Source organism: Rhipicephalus sanguineus, chromosome 4 (genome assembly GCF_013339695.2).
Source record: "Rhipicephalus sanguineus isolate Rsan-2018 chromosome 4, BIME_Rsan_1.4, whole genome shotgun sequence".
Lineage (NCBI taxonomy): Eukaryota > Metazoa > Arthropoda > Arachnida > Ixodida > Ixodidae > Rhipicephalus > Rhipicephalus sanguineus.
Genome location: NC_051179.1, coordinates 193,724,567 through 193,748,638, shown reverse-complemented (window position 1 = coordinate 193,748,638; position 24,072 = coordinate 193,724,567). Strand labels below are relative to the sequence as shown.

The following is a 24,072-nucleotide window of genomic DNA, read 5'->3' as shown; positions in this document are numbered from 1 at the left end:
GGAACCCCAGGTTGTCAAAATTAATCCAGAGTTTTTCTAGTATGGTGCACCTCATAACCATATTGTGGTTTTGGCACATAAAACCTCTGCAATTATTACAATCATGCTGCAACACGAATGCACTTGAAACACAAGGCAGGCCCATTCAGCCTGGTTTTGTGGTGTTTCACAGTAACTATGCCCTGAGAAGCTGCTGCACAGAACTGTAAAGATAGAGGCCTTTGAATCAAGCAATGATTGCTACGACACATACTAGGGCTACAAGAGTCTGTGATGCATGACAATAGAGTGGTCTACTGCATTCATTCACATACTAGCAGCAGTGGTTAATGATTGTTATATGATCGGATGTAGAAGGCTCGAAGACGACAACGGACAAGAGAGAGACACGCATCGTCGTCGTCTTCGCACCTTTTACATCCGATCATGCAATACCAACACGCCCACTTGTCTACCCTAGCATGTTATGTGATGTTTCCATGTGTTGGTCAGTGCCTCAGAAGGGCCTTCATTGGTTCAGATATAAAATTTTTAAAAAAGTTTTCTAGTTATTTTCCTACCATTGTTGGCATGTGTGCTTTGTATTCATTGCATGTCACTGTGATGTGCTGTGGCTCTGTGGTTATATCCATCGACAGCTTTCATCGCCACCAGTTGTCAAGTGCCACTGATGAAAGCTCAATGTCTGATTTCGTAAGCACACATGTTGTCATCTTCCACGCATACTTTACGCGAGTTGGCAAGTGGGTGGCTTCCTTTCATAGGTGTGGCTAATCATTCGTGAGCTCAGTGCTCTGCCCATTATATACGGAATACAGCACAAGGTGCTTTAATCTAGAAATGGTGTTTTCTAAGTGATACTGCGTTTGACTGCATTAGAAGGGGAGTTGTTCAAGGGGCTTGTTTCTTTCTTAGACACAACTAATGAAACCAAGGACATTATTTCTTTTCTTTAGTTGAAGGTTGTGGGTTTATATCCCACCAACGGAAAGGGTGATGTTTCGTCTGTCTTCATTCCTCTCAGTTGAGGTCATAATCATTACTCTACAGTAAAAAAAACATTATAATAATGTCCCCTATGCTTTGCTTGTCTGTTAGTTTCATTAGTTGTGTATGACTGCATTGTAATGTACAGTAGCTCTGGTGCTGGCCTCCTTTTCATTGCAGGTGCCACTGAAGGTACAGGCTTGGCAGCCATTAAGCTGACAGCCCTGGGCAGGCCACAGCTGCTGGTAAGTACTGATCACCAGCTGAAAATATGCCCGAACTTGTATAGCAAGGAGTTATTTCATAGAAAGAATAGAAACATGAATGATATTTATTGTGTTGAAAAAATCCGTAAACAGGGGGTAGGTGCTCGAGCCGACGTTTCGACAAGTGGACTTGTCTTCTTCAAGGCTGGAACTGATTTCCTTAGCTATCGTGCGTATCTGCTTCGCACCCTCTCCAGAGTGGGGGGGGGGGAGAGGCTGCCGTGACGAACTGTGCGAGTCATAAGGAAGGCGGGAAAAAACAAAAAGCGCGGGGGGGGGGGGGGGAAGAGGGGGATGTACGTTTTGCTGAATGATTGCCAGTGGAAGCATGTGGCATTTTAATAATAGTAGGTTCGAAATTCCCAGAAGAAGGGCTTAACTCTCATTGGTTTTCATTGTGTATGGGGCATACCGAATCGATTCAAGAGCCCCCTTAGAAACGTTAATACCTGCTGGCTGGAGTGTATTGAACTTATGAATCAGGTATGACTCTCTATATTTTCTGTCCCTTGGGGATCGGAAGTTTGACTGAAGTATGTAAAGTTTGAAATCTTCGAAATTGTGACTTGCTACATTAAAATGCTGTGCCACTTCTTCGCCGTGTCCGCGCAATGCCCATTTAATCTAACATTAACAGGTTGTTCTGTTTCGCCAATGTACCGTTTTTGACAGTATGAACATTCGATCATGTAGATAACATTTGAACTAGTGCAGGTAAAACTAGATTTTATATGATGGACGTAATCACTTCCGGTGCTTTTAACTATAACGTCATCTTGAATGTGTTTACAAGTCTTACATCTTGGACGAGAACAAGGTGTTATGCGGGCAGTAGAATGAGAGTTTACTTTTGCATGCACTAACATGTCCTTAATATTCCTATTGCGGCGATACACAACCTTTGGTACTCCGGGAAATGCTTTTCTAAGGTGCTCGTTGCTTGCCATTATTGGGTAATACTTACGGAGGATATCATTTATGTTTGGTAGTGCATTTGAGTATTTGGTTATAAATGCTGGCGGCTGGTTGGGCTGTGCTACGGGGGCCCTTTGAGCTAGTGATGATTTCCTATCTAGCTGACATGCTTCGTCGTAGACCTTGTTTAGAGCATCTTGCGAGTAATTTCTTTTAACTAATGTTTCCTTTAGGTTGCTTAAGTGGTGAACGTAGTCGCTGTCGTCGCTACAGATCCTTCTTATACGCCTCGCCTTTCCTACAAATATCCTGTTTGCAGTGTCGCGGGTGATGGCTAGTGTAATCTAGGTATTGCTGGCTGTCTGTTGGTTTTCTGTAAAGCATCGTCTTTAATTTTCCTGCTTCAATAGATACTGTCGTGTCTAGGAAGTTAACTTCACTGGAGGAATGGTGCATGGTGAATTTAATACTATGTAGAGTGAAACTTATTACATTGGTCAATGAATGCATTTAGTGTACTTACACCTTGTTCCCAGATGATAAATATGTCGTCTATGTAACAGAGAGGGTGCAAGGCTTCACTGGACATGATTCCAACAGCTCTGATTCTAACTGTCCCATAAAAATGTTGGCGTATGTTGGCGCAGAAGGGGTTTCCATACTAGTGCCGAAAGTCTGCAGGTGGTAGGACGAATCAAATTCAAAATAATTTAGCGTCAGGACTAATTTCAGTAATGATAGGTGAACTTCAGCATTATGTGTTTGCTTGCTTTCTATGAGTGATCTTGAGACCGCTTCAATCCCTTCAGCAATAGGTAAATTCATATACAAGGAGCAGACATCTAATGTCAGCAGAATGGCCTGATCTGAGAGTGTTTGTGTTTCGTTAATAGAATCTATTATTCGTAGGAAATGAGGTGTATCTTGAACAAAAGACGGTAGGTTATATGGTATTTTAGATAAATGATGATTTAGAAACCTTGAAAGCGACTCAGTGGGTGTATTGTTGTTAGATACTATAGGCCTGCCCGGATTTGCGCGATAAGCAGGTCATCTATGGACACCTTATAAATATTCGGAAGAAGGTAGAAGCGGCCTGCTTGCTTTTTTTTAGGCATTAGGACCTGGTGCTCGGAGTGTGTGATTAATTCCCTGGCTAGAAAATCCGTCATCGTGTGTTGTGTGCTATTACTATATTCTTGAGTCGGGTCCGAGGCTAATTTTCGATAGTGCGTGTTGTTGCTTAGTTGTCTGATAGCTTCGTTTTTATATTTTTCTGTAGGCCAGATTACTATACTACCACCCTTGTCTGCTGGGTTTATAACAGTGTCCTTTCTGTTTGATAGTTGTTTCAAGACCTCGTGTTCTGCATAAGTTAAGTTCTTCGGCTTTCGACTCCGTTTATCTGTGCTCAGAATTTCCCTTGAGGCTAGTTTTATAAATTGATCTAACTCTTGGTATTGTTGTGTATCTGGTGTCCAAGTGCTTGGTGGACGCAAAGAGTCATTGCTTACGTCTTCCGTATCTGCCTTATCAAAAAAGAATTCCTTGATGCGCAGACGTCTTGAAAACTCAGTTATATCTTTGTGGAGCTCGTACTCATTGACTGCATTGTTTGTGGGACAAAATGTAGGGCCGCGCTTGAGTAGATCTATATCGACTGGACTTAAGCTTTGTGATATGTCTACCACTTCGCTACGCCGTTCTGGGTGTTGGGCTGGGATTGCGGAGCTTTCTACCGTGTTCATCGACTTATTGAGGGCAGAGTTTGTAGCATGGTTTTCTTTGCGCTTTTCCTTGATCAGCAATTTTTTCATCGCAAGCTTCGATCTTCCACTTCCTGCCTTCTTTTTTAATTTCCTCTGACGGAAGATGATGAAACATGGTGAGTGTCCTCTACTTTCCTTAGCGCAGACAGTCAGTACAAGTACATACCACTTTCCACGAGGGAAACATGCACCACACATTAGGTTTAAAAGCGGAGCCACAACACATGACATTCAAGATTTTGTCACCGCTGCACCACAGAACATAACGCATTTCATTATTCACTGTGGCACTAACGACTGTACTTAGAATGGCGACGTCACTGTGGAGGCCCTGAGGACTCTTGTAAACAATTTGCAGAACAACAGACCAGACGCAAAACTCACCCTCACAACAGTTCTGCCTGGGATCGCAAACAAACACTGATCACTCATAGCACAATCACGCACACTCCTAGCTCATGCACGAGGATCACGTAAAGTTAACGAATTTCTTCTGGACACTAAAACACGGCCACAAAAACGTTGATGTCATCCATCATGCGGAAATTCATCAGGACCCTGACATTATGCTCGCTTGGAACGGACTACACACTAACTTTTCAGGCGTCAGTGTAATTTGCAGTAACATCAAGTACAGAATCAGGAATGAATTGAAACAGACGCAGCCAATGACACAATCTAACAGACCGTCCTACGAACCAGAACAACATGCAAAATATAACAGCACGAAGGACGGGACTGAAGACACGAAAACCACAGGTCGAGTGCTGTGGTTTTTGTGTCTTCAGTCCCGTCCTACGTGCTGTTATATTTTGCAATGTCGCACCAACTTGCCCAGACAAAGTCTGTGCAGAAGAACATGCTCCACATGCTACAAGCACTAGCTGCAACTCACGCCCCACCGTAGCTAAGACACAAGAAGCATCTACTCAGACGGTGGACGTGATAACACCAGTAACAGAACCCACACAACAAGCAGAGGCAACAAATTCACGCACTCCCCTAACAGAGACATCTGCGAACGCCAGCAAACAAACAGAGACAGAAACACGCACCGGGTCAGACCTCACCACTAACACAAAGAGTAATAAGAAAACATCCCCTGAAAACGTTGTGCCCCGCAGGTCTGCCCGACTCCAACAGAAATGACTAACGCACACCAAGGACAGGAAAGGCAATCGCAAATCTCCGTCCTTTCTCCAATCCTGTAAACTCGCCACAAAACAAGCAAACTACAGAATGCATTTCAAAAAATACTCTAGCTACGTTAAAGAAAAGAAAATTCCGAAAGGTCTTAAAATTAAGGTCAGATGTGCTCTTGATACCCTACCGCCTAAACTATTAGCGAAATGGAGCAGCATTTTAGAAAGCGCGTCTTTGTCATTAATAGATATTTTAAAAGAACATTGCGGAAATCGACTTGCCTTAATAGCCAACCAACTTAACAGCGTTAAACTATCTGAAGAGGAAACTGAAGAACTTGCCCAATTTGTAGAGTGTAGAGAAGATAAATTGCTGATCAAGGAAAAGCGCAAAGAAAACCATGCTACGAACTCTGCCCTCAAGAATTCGATAAACACGGTAGAAAGCTCGGCAATCCCAGCCCAAGACCCAGAACGCCGTAGCGAAGTGGTACCGAAGTGGTAATATCACAAAGCTTAAGTCCAGGCGATATAGATCTACTCAAGCGTGGCCTTACATTTTGTCCCACAAACAATGGAGTGAATGAGTACAAGCTCCACAAAGATATGAGTTTTCAAGAAGTTTGCGCATCAAGGAATTCATTTTTGATAAGGCAGATACGGAAGACGTAAGCAATGACTCTTTGCGTCCGCCAAGCACTTGGACACCAGATACAGAACAATGCCAAGCATTAGATCAATATATAAAACTAGTCTCAAGGGAAATTTTGACCACAGCTAAACAGAGTCAAAAGCCGAAGAACTTAACTTACGCAGAACACGAGGTCTTGAAACAACTTTCAAACAGAAAGAACATTGTCATAAAACCAGCGAACAAGGGTGGTAGTATAGTAATCTGGCCTATAGAGAAATATAAAAACGAAGCTATCAGACAACTCAGCAACAACACGCACTATCGAAAATTAGCCTCGGACCCGACTCAAGAATATAGTGATAGCATACAACAGACGATCACGGATTTTCTAGCCAGGGAATTAATCACACACTCTGAGCACCGGTTCCTAATGCCTAAAAATAAGCAAGCAGGCCGCTTCTACCTTCTTCCGAATATTTATAAGGTGTCCATAGATGACCTGCTCATCGCGCAAATCCCGGGCAGGCCTATAGTATCTAACAACAATACACCTACTGAGTCGCTATCAACGTTTCTAAATCGTCATTTATCTAAAATACCATGTAACCTACCGTCTTTTGTTCAAGATACACCTCATTTCCTACGAATAATCGATTCTATTAACGAAACACAAACACTCTCGGATCAGGCCATTCTGCTGACATTAGATGTCTGCTCCTTGTATACGAATATACCTATCGTTGAAGGGATTGAAGCGGTCTCAAAATCACTCATAGAAAGCAAGCAAACACATAATGCTGAAGTTTACCTATCATTACTGAAATTAGTCCTGACGCTAAATTATTTTGAATTTGATTCGTCCTACTACCTGCAAACTTTTGGCTCTGTATGGGAACCCCTTTTGCGCCAACATATGGCAACATTTTTATGGGACAGTTAGAATCAGAGCTGTTGGAATCATGTCCAGTGAAGCCTTCCCCCTATCTCTGTTACATAGACGACATATTTATCATCTGGGAACAAGGTGTAAGTACACTACACGCATTCATTGACCACTGTAACAAGTTTCACTCTAGTATTAAATTTACCATGCACCATTCTTCTAGTGAAATTAACTTTTTAGACACGATAGTATCTATTGAAGCAGGAAAATTAGAGACGACACTTTACAGAAAACGAACAGAAAGCCAGCAATACCTAGATTGAACTAGTCATCACCCGCGACACTGCAAACAAGGGATATTTGTAGGAAATGCGAGGCATATAAGAAGGATCTGTAGCGACAATAGCGACTACGTTCACCACTGAAGCAACCTAAAGGAAACATTAGTTAAAAGAAATTACCCGCAAGGTGCTCTAAACAAGGTCTACGACGAAGCATGTCAGCTAGATAGGAAGTCATCACTAGCTTAAAGGGCCCCGTAGCACAGCCCAACCAGCCGCCAGCATTTATAACCAAATATTCAAATGCGCTACCAAACATAAATAATATCCTCCGTAAGTATTACCCAATACTGGCAAGCAACGAGCGCCTTATAAAAGCGTTTCCCGGAGTACCAAAGATCGTGTATCGCCGCAATAGGAATATTAAGGACATGTTAGTGCATGCAAAAGTAAACCCTCATTTTACTGCCCACATAACCCCTTGTTCTTGTCCAAGATGTAAGACTTGTAAACACCTTCAAGGTGACGTTATAGTTAAAAGCACCGAAAGTAATTACATCCATCATATAAAATCTAGTTTTACCTGCACTAGTTCAAATGTTATCTACACGATCGAATGTTCATACTGTCAAAAACGGTACATTGGCGAAACGGGACAACCTGTTAATGTTAGATTAAACGGGCATCGCGCGGACACGGCGAAGAAGTTACCCAAAGCAGTGGCGCAGCATTTTAATGTAGCAGGTTACAATTTCGAAGATCTCAAACTTTACATACTTCAGTCAAACTTCCGATCCCCAAGGGACAGAAAATATAGAGAGTCACACCTGATGCACAAGTTCAATACACTCCAGCCAGCAGCTATTAATGTTTCTAAGGGGGCTCTTGAATCGATTCGGTATGGTACATACACAGCGAAAAGCAACGAGAGTTAAGTCCTTCTAGGAATTTCGAAGCTACTATTGTTAAAATGCCACGTGCTTCCACTGACAATCATTCATCAAAACGTACACCCTCCCCTCTCCCCCCCACTCCTGCGCTTTTTTTTTGTTTTTTTTCGCCTTCCTTATCACTCACACATTTCGTCACGGTGGCCTATCTCCCCCCCCTCCCCCACCCCCTCTCTGGAGAGGGCGCGAAGCAGATACACGCGATAGCTAAGGACATCAGTTGCAGCCTTGAAGAAGACAAGTCCACTTGTCGAAACGTCGGCTCGAGCACCCACCCCCTCTTTACGGATTTTTTCATCGCAAGCTTCCATCTTCCACTTCCTGCCGTTTTTTTTTTTAATTTATTTTGTTGGTTTCTTATTCCTCTACACATGGCATCATTTGACAAAAATTTAGTATAATGCCATTTGTCGTGACACATGATGGAAACAGGGTGTGCTACAGTAAGATTCCGGCTAATGAAGATTACTTACGCAGCATATCTACCTAAATGACAAAATTAACAAAGCTCTGAGGCATCACTTGGTCATCATCACCTTGGTGGTGACGGCTTGCAATAGAAGTAGTACTCCTGATAACAATGCTACCATGATCTCCCTTTGTAAATTACTACTATTGCAAATGTTAGTCGTAACCAGTGTTTGCATGGTTGCACCATGTTTGGTCATTCTGGAAGCTTGTCTGCAATTAGTGACCCACCATGCCTGTTGGTCAGTGTAATAATACTGTGCATGCACGTGCAGATGCAGCTGAGCGAGGTGGTGGTGCACACGCGGCAGTTCTTTCAGCAAGTGACTGGAGCGGACAAGGCTATGGCTCTGTCCTGCGTCACTCCGTCGACCATTGGCCAGAAGTTGAACGTGTCACCTGCAGACCAGGAGACGTTCAAACGATGGCTCGAGCGCATGGACTATGACCGCAAAGGGTGTGTTGCTGGCATTCATTGTGACCTTGTAGCATGACCTGAACATCTGTTAATGTGATGCTTCAGCACTGAGTTACTGGTGTGAAACTGAGACTGGTTGGTACTAAACAGACAAATATTTATCTGTTGTGCACCGCAGCAAGCGATGTGTTGTGTTATGACTAACAGGCAACATGGATGGATGCAACTTTATTAAACGTCCTGCAAGGTTTAATGCGACCTGGGCTTAGGCCTCCCATGGGGGAACGTCAACGCCTTGCCTCAGCACCGCCTCACAGGCTTGCTGGACTGCCCACATTGCAGAAAAAAAAAATACCAGACCAACATTTTTGTGGCGGTGCCCCTTTATACATCATCATGATGCCACAAAGGGGTTAAGAAATTAAGGAGTTTAAATATAAAAGTAGTGACAATAATTTTTGTGGATTTTTTTTCTCTGTAGCTTAGCTTTTCAGTCATCTTAAAAGATATGTGAGAAAGCTTGAAACAGTGTTTCACTTGTCTCAAGCACCCATATTTCAGCATCCGTACTTACAAGATCACTTGTTTGTAGTATGGGTGTCAAAATTATCGCCAGTGCTAATAAAAAGAGAGAAGTAAATTGAAGAGCAATTATCAGCCAGCATACACTAATCCCTCGTTATAACGGAGTCAGCGGAACGGCAAAAAGTTTGTTATTAGCGATATTTCGATATATGTGACCACTGGAGCAGTCAAGCTTTCATTCTACCACAACTGCGAGCAAGTCAAAACACACTCTATTCAGTGAAGCAGAATTTTATTCAGGCGCAAAAAAAGGCAGCGATTTTTTACCATTTCAAGTTCTTGCGGGTGCGAGCAACCCCTGCTCCAATTTGACCAAGCATTGCATGAAGCCGTGGTCGTTGCCCATGCACTCAACCTTATTTCGCAGCAGGTGTAGGTGCATCAGCGTCTGCACCATAGTTGGCACATCATGTGGCTCTTCATTTGTCTGCTCTTCGTCCTCGTCAGGGCCACCAACATTATCAATTATCTCCACATCCATTGCTAAGGTGACCACGAGAGCAGCAGCGTCAGCCAACTTGAACATTTCGAAATCGCCTTGTACAGATTGGTGCAGGTCTGGTCACTGTCAGGGTCACTGATGACACTTGGGAAAAGCCGGCTTCGAACGTTCAAGTTCTCTGCATGAAAATTTCACCAAAAGGATCGCACCAAGCAAATCAATATTGTACCTCTTGCTGGTGGCATACACTATGAGCATGAGCAGTAAAAGAGCCTTGCGGTACAGCTTCTGGGTGGCCTCAGTGATGCCCTAATCCATTAATTGCAGTACCACGGTTGTGTTTGCAGGCAAAAATCAAAGCCATCACCTTAAGATTTTCGATCTTCTTGTGGCTCAGACAATTGTCAGTTATGAAAAGCACTTGCCAATTCTTTGCATCGAATCGTCTATCCATAGCACGTAGTCTTCAAAAATAGCAGCAGTGCTCCATGCTCACTTGTTCCTTCTGTAGATGCATTCCTTGGCAATAGTAGTTGCATTTTGGAAACACCGCAGCTTGTGTCAGCAAGGGAAGCTTGTCCTCGCCTGTTGCATTGGCACCAAACCGCACCATGACACACTCCTTGCTCTTTTCCCTCCCGACAAGGATCCACCAGCGTTAGTGAATGTGCAATTCGGCAGCATCTTGCAGAAAAATGCAGCCTCATCTACGTTGTAGATGTCTTTGTCTTCATACTTTTCTAGTAGAGCTTGGAGCCGATGTTGGCACCATACGTCTACAGTGTCACGGTTAATGGGTGTGCTTTCGCCAACAATCGACTTTCAGGTCACGCCGTGCCGTTTCTTGAACCGCTCAAGCCAGCCATTGCTGCACTTGAAATCTTTGTGGTCCATTTGGAGGGCGAGAGCTTCAGCTTTTGCAGTAAGTGCAGGTCTACGCACAGTAGATTTGCACTCCTGGTGTTCTTCAGCCACTGTAGAAGTGCTCCTTCCGCTTTGGGGTATTTCGAATCGCGATTCCTCTTTCTCTTTGCCGAGAAGCTCTTTTCAAAGCCATCCAGCACAGCTTTCATGTTTTTCAACACAGTTGACAAAGTAGACGGCAGTATGCCAAATTCCTTTGCGATGTCAGTTTTCTGCCTTTTGCCACTTCTTTTATCAGCAGAACTTTCTGCTCCCAAGTCAGACACTTTTGCCCGGTGCCTGGCAGAGCCATTTGTCACTGTAGAGCTGATTGCGGCACCAGCTGACTAAAAAAAAAATGGAGTGTTTCACATTCGTTGTCGTGGCTACAAGCAGCGCTGACTAACACTCCCAGGTTTGCATGCACGTAAATGCATGGAAAAGTGGACGAGAGGAAGTTTACTTGGTAAAAGCATCAGGCATATTATCCGAAGATTGCAGATTCGGTCCCTCCCTGATGGCAGCAAGTTGTCTATGTGTCCATTTTACTTTCATCACATTTATATTGTAATTACTACAATGCAGTTAAAATGGTACAATTAATGTCCTCTATACGTTCCTTGGCTTCATTATCTGTCGGGTTTTCATTTAGGTTGCATCAACAAAGAAACAAGCCCTGAAGATTTTGTAGACCACAAAAACACACGCGAGGCACGCCTAGCGTAGCACTCTCAATAACACAATCACATGACCGGCAGCACAGATCCAAAGGCACACAGGTGCCAAAGTGACCGAACATGGCGGACGATGCAGAAGCTTCAAAATGTCATCAAGGCATCTTGCCTTCCTCATGTGCGCTAGTGATGGCAATGGTTGCAATGGCAGGCTTGGCTTCGACTTCACATGTTGCAGAAGAAAGGCAATTGGAGTCATGCAAGAAGCAAGAACCCTGGAAGGGCACCTGTTGGTGGAAGGCAGTGCTCAGGAGGGTAGCTTTGGAGGAGCAGCAACATCGAAAGTGGCCGCAAGGAGGCGAAGAGTTGACATGGAGGCGAGTGACAGCAGTGGCTGCCGTCCGAAGGGCTCACAGACTGGAGAGCAAATGAAGAGGGGAAGGCAGTGGCTGCTTTTAGGGGGTTGCGGGGGGGGGATGGATGTCACAGAACGCTACGAGAGTTTCGTGCTGGAAACCGCCGCAAATGCTGTGGCTCGAGTCTGAGGTGTTTGTTGTGCTCAAAAAATGATTAACCACTCAATATGGATACACAGTGCAGTCGTGAAAACTGACCAGTTTTTCAGTAGGGGCTTTGCATGATCACTAGGCGATTTTTTCCTGAGGCGTCCAGCCTTGACATTTCCAAAACAAGAGTTTTCCAGCACCCCTTTGTCGACGAAACTGCTAATTCTACAGGTTGATTGTGTTCACGCACCGTTGCATCCACGCCTTTGACAATTGTCTAGGAACAAAATTCAATGACCCTAGCATGCATTTGGACCGTTTGTCTGAAGTCGGATGGCATGTTTCAGTGCCAGAAGAGAGCGCTAAAACTTTGCTCGAGCACATGCCATGGAATGCTATGGCACAAGTCAGCCCATGATATTTTAGCCATTTTTTGGCATCTGAGAGACCCTGGTTTTCTGGCATCACGAAGCACCAGGAAAAGTTTATATTCGTGTAGGTTCTCTCACAGGGGACAGCAGCAATGTGATTACGACCGAGATTAACGGTTCGGGTGCGCTGCACCTTGGAATATGGCAGCTCCCGTTTTGCTCCACAGTTAACAGTTGGGAGCACTTGGCACTCGCTAGGTACCCGTTACCAGGTGGTCATCAGTTTGGTACTTTTGTGCCCTGTTCTGTGCCTGCATGACACTAGTAGTTCATTGGCGGCATTAATTTGACACTGCATGCGCAAAAGGGCAGCCGCCACCTAGCAACGTCTCTGTTCGCCATTTCGATCTAAGCAGGTCAAGCTCTTTGTGCGCTTCGAGTAATGCGGTTTAATATGGATGGGCTTCAGCCAGAGCTGGAAGAAGTTTCGAATAAAATGATATTTCAAGTAAATGCTTATGCTTATGCTTGGTTTATACTTATGCTTGGTTTGTCCGCATTGGCTCGGAGCAAGGTGAATTGATTCTGGTTATAAGCCAGCTTATGGTTCTCTATCTTTCCAAATTGTTGGACGCACACACATTATCACTGTTCTGCAAGATCTGTTGTGGGAGATAAATACCACTTAATTAATTGCTTCACGTAGATTGAAAAATGTTCATGGAGTTGCATAATCTTTTTTCCTAGTGCAAGTAGAAACATTTTTCTCTGGATGGCCATATTGTGAATCATGGGCCCATTTCATTATTACTCTTCTTTTTTGCACAGCTGTCAGTGCCTTCGGAGTTAGGGCAAAGCATTCTCTTACTGATTTCTGTCATTGGAATCTTCATAGAAGAAAATTGATGATGACATCTACACCTGTGGTCTCTCAACTAGCACAGGCTGATTTGAAGCAGCGTTCCAACTCATGTCATGGTAGTGCCGACATGGATTCAGTTGATCTGCAACTTGTTCAATTGTTTGACTCCTCTAGGTTGATGAACATCTTCTCGTGGAGTGGCCTCGTCGACACCAACTACTTCATCTCAGACTTGTTCAAAGTGCCCAATCTCAAGGTGAGATTCAGTTGCACCTGTAGAAATTAACAGGAAACCATGAATGCATTAGATGATCTTTAATCATCCTGACCTGTTTTGTCATTGCAATTTGAAATGGTGCCATTCCATTCTTGTATGTCAGCAAAGTTTACATTGACGCCTTTTTGCTTATTCTGGATAACACTAGCATGGTGTCTTAAGCTTTGTGGACTCCAAAATGCCACCAGTGTGAAGAACTTGAGCAAAAGCAAGCTGCTCGTTTTATACCAGTGTATTGTGTTAAATCAGTTCATTTGATTTCATCGGGCCTTGTGATTTTAAATTGTACTTCATTGTGCTTACGGTAACTTATTGTACACAAAACAAAATGCATTCTGAAAATCTTGAGTGTTCCTGAATTGTCTCATTTTGTGTTCTTTGATAAATTGTTAGTGCATTATGTGGCGAACAATGAATGCAAGTATGTACATATCTTTAAATGCCTAGTTTTACCTCTGCTTTAATAATTGTGTGCACAGTGTGCTAAGTAAATGCAAGCAACAGTAATTGCTCCAGAGTTCGCACGGGTCCTTGCAAACCTTGAAGACCATTAACATTGTGGTGCTTGAAAAACCCTTAAATTCCGTCTGCGGCGTCGAGTGCCCGTTCAGCAACTGGCCACATTGAGAGCAGTTGTGGGTCACCTTCCACTCCAAGCCAGTCCAATCTGCTTTGGTTGTTCGTAGTGTTGCCTTTCTGTTCGCCACTGGCATGCATTTTTTATTGGTGACGGACATTCTGAGACTGCTTGTTCACTACATTCCGTTCACTTAATCGAAGCACGCTTTATGCCACAGGCGCTGGATGTGGACGGAGTTGTGCTTGCGCACAATGCCTGAGAAGTGCAATTTTCAGCCATTGTAGCTTAGCCACGCTGAGTACAAACACTGGGTTGTGCCGAACCCAATGAGTTCGCATCGTGCTAGACACAGACTGTGTGGAAAAGGGTTTGATGTCTCGTCAATGCGAGAGTCTGCGCTGAAGAGTCGCCAGAGGAGTGTGAAGCACAACAGCAGCATGAAGAACGCAGCAGGTAGATCTGTGATGTATGTGACACCCCACGAGAGCGCCGAATCCGTTCGTGTGGTCCAAACGCAGTCTTTAGATTTGAAGATCGCGTGTAAGGTTCCCGATTCAGTGACAGAAGCCGAGATATTGTAAGCTTTAAAGGTTGTCACTTCTCATTACTCGTACAGTTTCATCCACATACACAAGCAATCTGTTCAAGAGAATGTTTCCTGACAGCAAAGGCCTTCACATGTGGGGTAAGAAAAAAGTGTGCGTACCTGGCATACCATAGTCTGGGCCCCTTCTTTCTGTCGTCCATCCAACAGGCAATAGATAAATGCGAATATTACGCTGTTTTGTTTGATGAATCTATGAATGATTACCTCCATCAGAAGCAGATGGATGATCACATCAGGTGCTGGGATGCATCTCAAGGAATAACTATGAGGTACTTCACGTCCATTTTATGGGCTTTGCAATGGCAGATGACATCAAAGATAAATTGTTGAAGGAACTGGAACCATTACCACTTGCAAAGATTTTGGAAGTTCCTATGGACAGACCAAGCATTAATTTGAAGTTCTTCAGAGGCTTTCAGGAGCATCTGCAAGAAAACTATCAAGTACACTGTCTTAATTGAGACAGTTGCAGTCTCCACAGTGTGCACAGCACCTAACAGCAGCTGTTATAATAATAATTGACGGGGTTTAACGTCCCAAAACCACGATACGATTAATAGAGACACTGTAGTGGAGGGCTGCGGAAATTTCGACCACCTGGGGTTCTTTAATGTGCACCTAAATCTAAGCAGATGAGCCTTGAGCATTTTAGCCTTCACCGAAAATGCAGCCGCTGCGGCCGGGATTCAGTCCCATGACCTGCGGGTCAGCAGTCGAGCGCCATAACCACTAGACCGCCATGGCGGGTTACAGAACAGGTGTAACTACCAGCAAGTGGGGATTGCACATTCTGCTGTCTAGTCTAGGTACATTATTTATAGAATCTCCGTCTAGGCAAGACAACTTCTCAGTGGTGACTGGGAAGACAACGTTCCCTCTCAGATGTGTAGTTCATCGCTGGGCTGAAAACGTTTCAGTGATTGAACGAGCCCTTTCACTGTGACCTGATGTGAAAATGTACATCGAGTCTGCAAGACAAAAAGAGGTGAACCAGTCAAAATATGCTTCCTTTCAGAACTTGCTCAATTTCTGTGGCTAATACCAACGAAACTGAACTTTGCCCTTGCAACTGCACTAATTCTCAAACCTTTCCTGACAGAATATCAGGTAGACCAACTGCCTGTATTCTTTCTGGCAAGGGACCTTGAAACAATTGTCCAGCAGTTGCTCACAAAGTTTTTGAAGTGTTCAGCTCGCTCTGCATCAAGTGGGATTACAGGCCTGTTGAAAATCAACATTGAAGACGTGAACAGTCACGCTGCACTTCAGGAAGTGGACATCGGACAAGCTGCTGAGCAAATTTTGAAGGAATTCTAAGGTTTGTGCAAAAAATGCATTTGCATTTAAAATGGAATGTAAGAATTTCCTTGTCAGTGTCACGAAGAAGGCTCTTGAGAAGAGTCCTTTAAAATTCCTCTTGGTTAGAGGCCCCTCCTCACAAGATCCCTGGCAAATGTGCACCAAGCCAGACCAGTGCCTAGAAGGCCTGAAGAATGTTTTGAATGCCCTGATCGCTGCTAAAAGTTTGAGTGGTTACCGGCTTGACATGGTACTTGCAGAGTATGGCGAAATGCTACAGATGGAAAAGCACAAGTTGCATTCATTCGAAAAGAGCTCGGATAGGCTAGACAAGTTTTTTTAGAGCTCCTCAAGTTCAAGTCGTCCTACGGTGAGCTGTAGAGAGTACTGGAACTTTGCTTGTGGTGAGCCACAGCCAGGCAACTGTTGAAAGAGTTTGAAATAACAGAGAGCTGAGCTAGTTGGTAAGTTTTAATTCTAAAAGACAGGGCGTGCAAACATGGACACAAGAAAGAAGTCAAGACACCACAAATGCCGACTAACAACTGCAAAGGTGCACAACGGCGGAAAAGAAAGAAGGCACGAAAACTTATCTGCGCATACCCATGCAAGAGGCGAACCTATCAATCCGGCACGCGTGGGGGTCTACGTGACAGATAAACTGTTAAGGTGTTTGATTTGTTCTTTATGCAAGTTAATCGATGGTTGGCTCACAAATGTGCCGCCGCTATTATCGATATGCAAGGCCTCAACCATTAGACGCGTTTCTTCATTCTTGTGCCTGTACAAAATTGCACATTCATCAAATTTTGGTGCGCACTTACACTCTCGACAATTCAAAGATAGATTAGATGGTGAGCCTCCGGTTAGCGATCTTTTATGTTCCAATAATCTCTGGTTACACGGTGACCCGTCTGTCCTACCTAGAAGTGGCTGCAGCTAAAAGGAACCTTATACACCGCACCTGTATGGCTATCAGTGAATTCGTTGGTGTGGACTAACAAAGCGGACTAGCAAAACAATTGTTAGTCCGCTTCTTGTCTGTTACTCGCTCATTCTTTCTCTGCACAGTGGCACATGTCTTACCGAGCTTATTGGCAGCCGTAAAAACCACATTAACGCCATATCTACTTCCCATTTGCTTTAGCCTGGGAGATACGCAATGAATGTAAGGAATACCTATGACACGTTTTTTCTATTGCTTTCTGCAACTATGCTTGGACAACATAATGGACTTCTTTAAACGTTCAGCGACAGTGGCCAATGCAACGTGAGGATAACCTACATCTAAAGGACGCGTAACCTGTGCATTAAAGCTGGCTCTCATTTTGTGCTCACAAGACTTGTTTTAAGCTGAACCTCAAACCAATAGACGCTTTAAGTTTGCCGCATACTATCACTAGACTAGTCCTCTAAGAAGAGCGCTCGCACTGCATTTCAGACTGCGTCAAATGTCTGTATCTTATCCGGCCTTTGGTTAATTATTGTGTGGAGAAGAAACTCAGGCCAGTGATTTCAGATAAACAAGGCTATTTCGTAATTATGCTGGACAGTATGATTTACACATCAGTAACATATACATATACACATCAGCATAGGTCGGCAAAAAATGTGGAGCTCACTTAGACTCACTCATGAAATATATTGTCACGGGTGGAGTAGATGGCAGAGAATGACGACGACGAAGTGCTGAGCGGAACATGCTTGGACTGCGGCAGTGGTGCATGCTTTTGCTATCAAATATACCCTGCGTATATACTTTCTTCCCCGTAACATCTTTGGTGGTGCGGGGTACGACTCGCTATACAGCACCAGGAACTGGATCTTCGCAGCGGACAGTGCGTTGCTGCTGCCACGATGACAGACCAAGCGACCCAGTGTGAACAAGATCCGTCAGGCCCACAGCCGATCGTTGTGTTGCACCCGCGTGGTCCTGGCACATTCAATGGCACAAGTGGCGTAGACGTGGACCACTGGCTGGCTCTGTATGAGCGCGTCAGCAGCAGCAACGACTGGGACCCAATGCTGATGCTGGCAAACATCCTCTTCTACTGGCGTGGCACTGCAAAACTCTGGTACGAGATGCATAAAGAAGAGTTGACAAGTTTGGACGTCTGCAAGCAAAAATTACGCGATTTATTTGGGAAGCCTATCGTGTTGGCTCTGTGCCGCAAGATGGACAAGGACATGCCTGAAGAGGACAAGGTCGGACACATACTAAAGGGAATCGCCGACGATGCCTTTAATTTCCTGCTGTGCAAGAATTGCTCGACTGTGGAGTCGGTCATTGCGGAATGTCGTCGCTTCGAACAGGCAAAAAGTAGGCACATCATTCACAGGTTTGATCGTCTTCCAAACACGGCGGCTACGTCCTCCTGCGAATATATGCCTATGCTACATCAACCACCAGCTCCGGAAAACGTCACCAGGATTGTCCGTCGGGAACTCGAGGCTATGGATGTCCAACGACAGCACTCCCGGAAATAGTCTCGCTACTGTTTCATTAATACAGGCCGTGGTCCGCCAAGAGATCGCGAATATGGGCATTTCACCAACCTGTCAAAATGCTAATTATACTCCCAACTCGGCTCCTCCAGTCGTTGCTGCTGCTATTCCGAACCGCGCCGCGACAAAACCCAGCCGAATGGCGTACACCTGATGATCGGCCCGTATGCTTCACGTGTCATCGGTTAGGACTTTAACAATGTGCTTGATTGGACTTGTTGGTGCTGCTAATCGTCTACCATCGGTTAGGACACATAACCCGCCATTGCCGCAGCCATTGGACCTCATCACCTCGACCAAGCTTCTACAATTGGGGATCACGCTCCGAACGTGCGCCATATGCTCCATCCTTCCGCGCTGAGACAAGTGCGGAGCATTTTTCAGAACATCGGACCAGCCGCTCGCCATCGCCCCAGCGTCGTCAGTCCCGCTCGCCCCAACCTCGCCGCTCTCGGTCTCCCTTTGACCGCCACTCGGGAAACTAGCCGGTGCAGCCCCCGGAGGTGACGCTGCATACACGACACGGACTGCAGATCCTCTCATTACTCCTGACAAGCAATGCAACCTTCTTGAAATTCTCGTTGATGGTTTACCTGTGACTGCTCTTATTGATACCGGTGCACAAATATACGTCATGAGCTCACGCCTCCGCTGCCGCCTCCAGAAAGTTCTGATGGGAGTACTCCTGCTGTGCTAGAATGTGCACTGCACGAATCACAATTTCTGATCATCACACGTCAGTTCTGTTTGCTGGACTAGAAAATTGCCCTCATGACCTCACCCTTGACTTTCTGACCACCCACGCTGCGCTTATCGACTGCTCTGCAGGACTTCTTCGGCTAGGACTCCCTTCGTTCTCAGATACCGCTCCTGCCGGCCCACCTCATCTACGCTCTCTCGAATTTCTTCGACTTCTCACGTGCCCTTCGGCCTCACTCAGGGTCAGGCCCACCGAAATTTTCCTCAACCGGACTCACTTGGACTCAAACTCACCAAGATATTATTCATTTCATTTATTTCATTCATTGATTTCATTCATTTCATTTATTTACCACTTCACAAAGCAAAGGGCATGGGAAGAAAAAAAAAGTCACAGTTTCGCCGCAACGGCGAAGTAATGAATGCGATAGCAACAAATTATCTAACGCGAAGAACGGAAAGCAGCTCGAAATTTCCAGCGCGTCGCTCAAGCGCAAAGGACGCACGAAGAGAACACACAGGGCGAGCGCGAACTATCAAGTGTCACAGTTGTTACTTATTTCTGTTTGAACAGCATGCTCGTTTCGCAAACGCGGCCGCTGAAGCGAGCGAAGTGACCTTCGTACACTCTGTAACTTCAGCGCGGACATCGCGGTGCAAGCATAAGACATACAACCCACCCCTCCTCCCTCCACGAGACAAGCGCGCACGCAGGCGACCACGCCCTGTAGGGCGAAGTGCACAGAGGCGCGCGCGCGCAACGCTACGAGCGGGGCGATGACCTTTAAGGCGCGCCCCTCGCGCACTTCGCGCCATCTCGCTGGTGAGCAAGAAAGCACGCTGAAGTAAATGGTGTATATAAATAGCTCGCCGTTAGCATGCTGAAAGACAGTGATCCTCGTGGCCTAGCCGACTAACGCGGCACGCTGCGGAGCGAGAGGCCGCCCGTTCAATTCCGCGCGTCGGAAAGTATTTCTGAATTATTTTTCTTCATGGCTGATATATATATATATATATATATATATATATATATATATATATATGTCCTGTATATATAATATATATATATATACAGGACATGACGGCGACGCCACGCCGACGGCAAAAACCAGCCGAGAGTGTACATATAATTGCTACCGCAATAAAAGCTCATTAGAGCTTGACCAGGCTTCCCAGCCTGTTACAGTTCAGCGTCACACAGTGGCAGTATGCACACTTTGTGCAAACAAAAACAACAACAAAAAGAAAACATTCATTATATGTGCATAGTCATCAACATATGAAACAAAATAAGCACTTACGTTACTTTATCAAGGCCACTCCACGTTTGCAGATATGAGCCTCATGAGAAAAACACTTGAACCTCAGACCTACAACATATATCGATATCAACACCACTTTGTCCTAAATAATTTAAAACAGAGGGTAATTCTTAACATTTGGGCACCGTAATTCATGCGTGAGGATTTCACTCTGAATTTTTCCGTAAGCCGAAAAGTGTACACGGGAAAGGATTCGGCTAGTTCTGCTATTTCGTTAAGCATCAATATATTATTTTTTATTTCATATTTATATCGGAGAACTAGGCGTAATTTATGCAAACTAAAGACCTTTGGAATAGCAGCAGCTTGGGAGGGCTGTGCAGGAGGATGATCTCTGGGTAAGTCGTAAATAAGGCGTAAAGCTTTCTTTTGTAAAAGGTAGACCTTTTCTAAATTTGTGAGCATGGTGGTGCACCATACAAGCTGGCAATAATTCACCTGTCACATAAACAGAGATTTGGAAAGCATCAGTTTGATTTTAGTCAGGAGGACATAATTATTACGGTATAAAAGACCAATAAAGCATGAGGCAGCTAAGCATACGTGATTGACGTGGACATCCAACAGCAACTTTTTATTAACCCTTTGACACGCTATGTACGCAATTGTGTACATCACTTGTTTTTGCCTTTTGTAACGACTAGGGGCTAACAGAGAGCAAGATACATCGTGCTTTGGATGGAATGAACCTCCTGCATAATAAATTTGTCTTCACTGAACTTTATTTTGCAGTGTACTGTTCTATATGAACTACACTGTTCGACGTGCCCCTTTCCGCGAGCCACGTCAAAAGTATAATTTTTCTTTGCTCCAAATGGACATACCCGAAAACGAACTTGCAGTATATTTCTGGCGTAAGACTTCATTCTATTAATGCAAAAACGGAGCATGAATGACTTCACAATAAATGGGTATTTAATTACAATTGAATTAGAATTACTATAACACAGATAAATCAACACATTATGGCATTATTTTTGTTGTAATAGAATATCGAAAGATATTCGAAAGATATAGAAAGATTGAGAGCACACTACAGTTTTATCTTTTGCACAAAAATCGTGGCTTTTGTTTTATTCGCATTAATTTGTGAAGCATTCAAGTTTGACAAACGCTCGAGAATGGCAGGCATTTCGTTAGCATTCCTCAGTAATTCGTTTGGATCTTTACCGCTAAAGAGAACACTGGTGTCATTAGCGTATATAACAAAAAGGCCTCGGAGGGAATCTGGACAATATCATTAATATATAAATTAAACAAAAATGGTCCCAGGATACTTCCCTGTGGTACACCTGACATAAGACGCAGTGTTTGTGAGGTGTGCCCGTTGACATTAACAAACTGGTGTCTATGAGACAAATAAGATTGGCAGCGTCTCGTGCGCCGCACGGTGCAGGAGCCGATCCCACAGAGAACTGGCTCCTGCACCGCACGGAAGTGACGTCACCTCGTTAAAGTACACTTAAAACAACTCAAATGGACAGATTATTACTTTATAATGTGTTAAACCTACAAAAATATTTTTAAAAAAAACGTGTTCGACAATTTATTTAATGTACATTTGTTAATTAATGACATATCGCAACCACCTCAAATCCAGGGGGTGCTGCGAAAGGTAACAGCAGGCTAACATAGCAGCCGCGAGAAAACCGATGTGCGGCAGAGTTTGATGATCTGCGGATTGTTGCGTTGCTGTTGGAAGTACTGCATTTTCTAGTTTGCGATGTAAAAACGCGGTGTTGTCGAGGGTGCAAGTGTCCTTGCAACCGAGTACCTCATTTTGCTCGTCGCGAAGGGTAAGGTTGACGATGAAATAAATGTTGTTGCACAGTTCGTGTGAACGTCCAGACGCACAAGAAATCCCAGTGCGGCTGCGAAGTGTTTTTACTAAGCCTGTGATCTCCGATGGCCAATGCTCCTGCACTGCAGGTTTTTCGCAAAGTGCGAACACGTAGCGGCCGTTCATCCGTTGCTAGGTAAATCATGCTGTGCTGTCACCGGCCGTGTATTCAGCAAGGCAGACAAACTGTGCGGCACTGTTTTGTAGGTAGGTGGGCTAACGCAGTCGGCTGTTGCCATTGGGCATCGTTTCAAGTGCTGATCGCCTAGAGTACAGGTAGCCTAGAGCATCACGACGACACTTCAGTATTTTGAAGCGACTTAGTCTGCCGATTACTTCGTGAGGCGGTGACGGTACCAACGGTACACTGAGCGACATAAGATTTCGTGTTGCATATTCGGCGTGGCTACAAGAGGCGAACAGTGACTGCTAGCTGCTAAAAAATGATGGCAGGAAATTTGTCCATCATTATTTGTTATGGTTATCATCTACCAGTCATGTCTTGTACTCGGGACACACACGCAATGCGATAGCGCCAGCAGGAGCAATATTCTAGCGCTACAGTTACGCCGGCCGAAAGCACAGATTCGCCCAGCGATATTCAAAGCATGCTGAAGTTCGACTGTGCCGAAAGCCACGCTTTACGCAGTTCGCGTTTCTTTTCATCGCGATATAGTACTGTCGGCCGCAAAAGTTTGCGGGATGTGCAGCGCGTGGCCGAGCGACAGAAAACTGCATTGCTGCGTCACCTACCGTGATGCGGCGGGTGTTGATGCTATCGGCCTCGGCGATTAGCGACGGCGCGTTTAGACAACGTGCAGTTGCCGAATCTAATCGCGGAGGCCGCGGCCGATAGCCTCAACACCCGCCGCATCACGGTAGGTGACGCAGCAATGCAGTTTTCCGTCGCTCGGCCACGCGCTGCACATCCCGCAAACTTTTGCGGCCGACAGTACATCACCACGAGCCGTTCGCGAAATCTAGGCGCCCAGTGACTCAGTTCTGAGACCACGTCCTGTCATCCGAGCCTTGATAAGCCGTGCAAATCAACATTCCTGACGCGGATGCCAGAGAACCGATGCAGCCAGCTGCATCTGATCATCAAACATCCAATATCAAAGGCCCTGTAGACAGGACCACCAGCAGCGCAGCAGCAGCAAGTCCGGCTGACGGGAGTCTGATGGGGAGGCATACTCGCTTGCCGACTCGGCGAATTCACGGCATATTCAAACGACGCGCCTAACCGGAAAACGCATGACGTCACTTCCGTGCGGTGCAGGAGTCGCTTCTGTGTGGGAGCGGCTCGTGCACCGCGCGGCGCAGCAGTCTCTGCCAATAAGATTTGATCAGTTCTAGAGCATGCCCTCTAATCCGATAACTGTGAAGCTCGGTGAGAAGTATTCATGGTTTAGGCTATCGAAAGTTTTCTTAAAGTCAACAAAATGGGCTAATTGTTCTGTCCAAATGAAACGCCGAGCGCGTCGCTTTGGCGTCGCTATAATAGCGCGAGCTTAGAGGCGCGCTTTCGATGTGAATAAAGATTCATTTCTCCTGGCACCTCACGCCTGTTCAGACGCTCCTGTCTTTACTGCGTCGGCACAAAGCCTTCTCGGACGCCGTCGTCTGGGCGGCGCTCAAACCGTACACCTGCCTGAATGCATGCCCTGGCTGAATAGAAAACTGGCGACGAAGAATGGGATGTTCCGCAGCAGCATCTCGGGATGATGGCCAGTGGAACACGGCGTACGACTGTGTGAACGCGGACTAGCGCAGAAGCAAAAACGAAGCCAAGGACAGAGTGGTCACCAGAAGAGATAAGTGGACTGCTTCTGTACAATGGCTACGCCTCATGCCTCTAGTCGTTTAGGGAGCATGTCGGAGTTTGAT

The 24,072-nt window shown here is 45.1% G+C and overlaps 1 protein-coding gene across 1 annotated transcript in view; it reads left to right on the top strand.

Moving 5' to 3' along the window:
* LOC119390992 (proline dehydrogenase 1, mitochondrial) overlaps positions 1-24,072 on the top strand; it is a 424,578-nt gene that overhangs the window by 274,974 nt on the left and 125,532 nt on the right. The window contains exons 5-7 of the mRNA XM_037658697.2: positions 1,168-1,232; positions 8,571-8,752; positions 13,231-13,312. Of these exons, the coding sequence (XP_037514625.1) occupies positions 1,168-1,232; positions 8,571-8,752; positions 13,231-13,312 (329 nt within the window). The remainder of the gene's footprint in view (positions 1-1,167; positions 1,233-8,570; positions 8,753-13,230; positions 13,313-24,072) is intronic.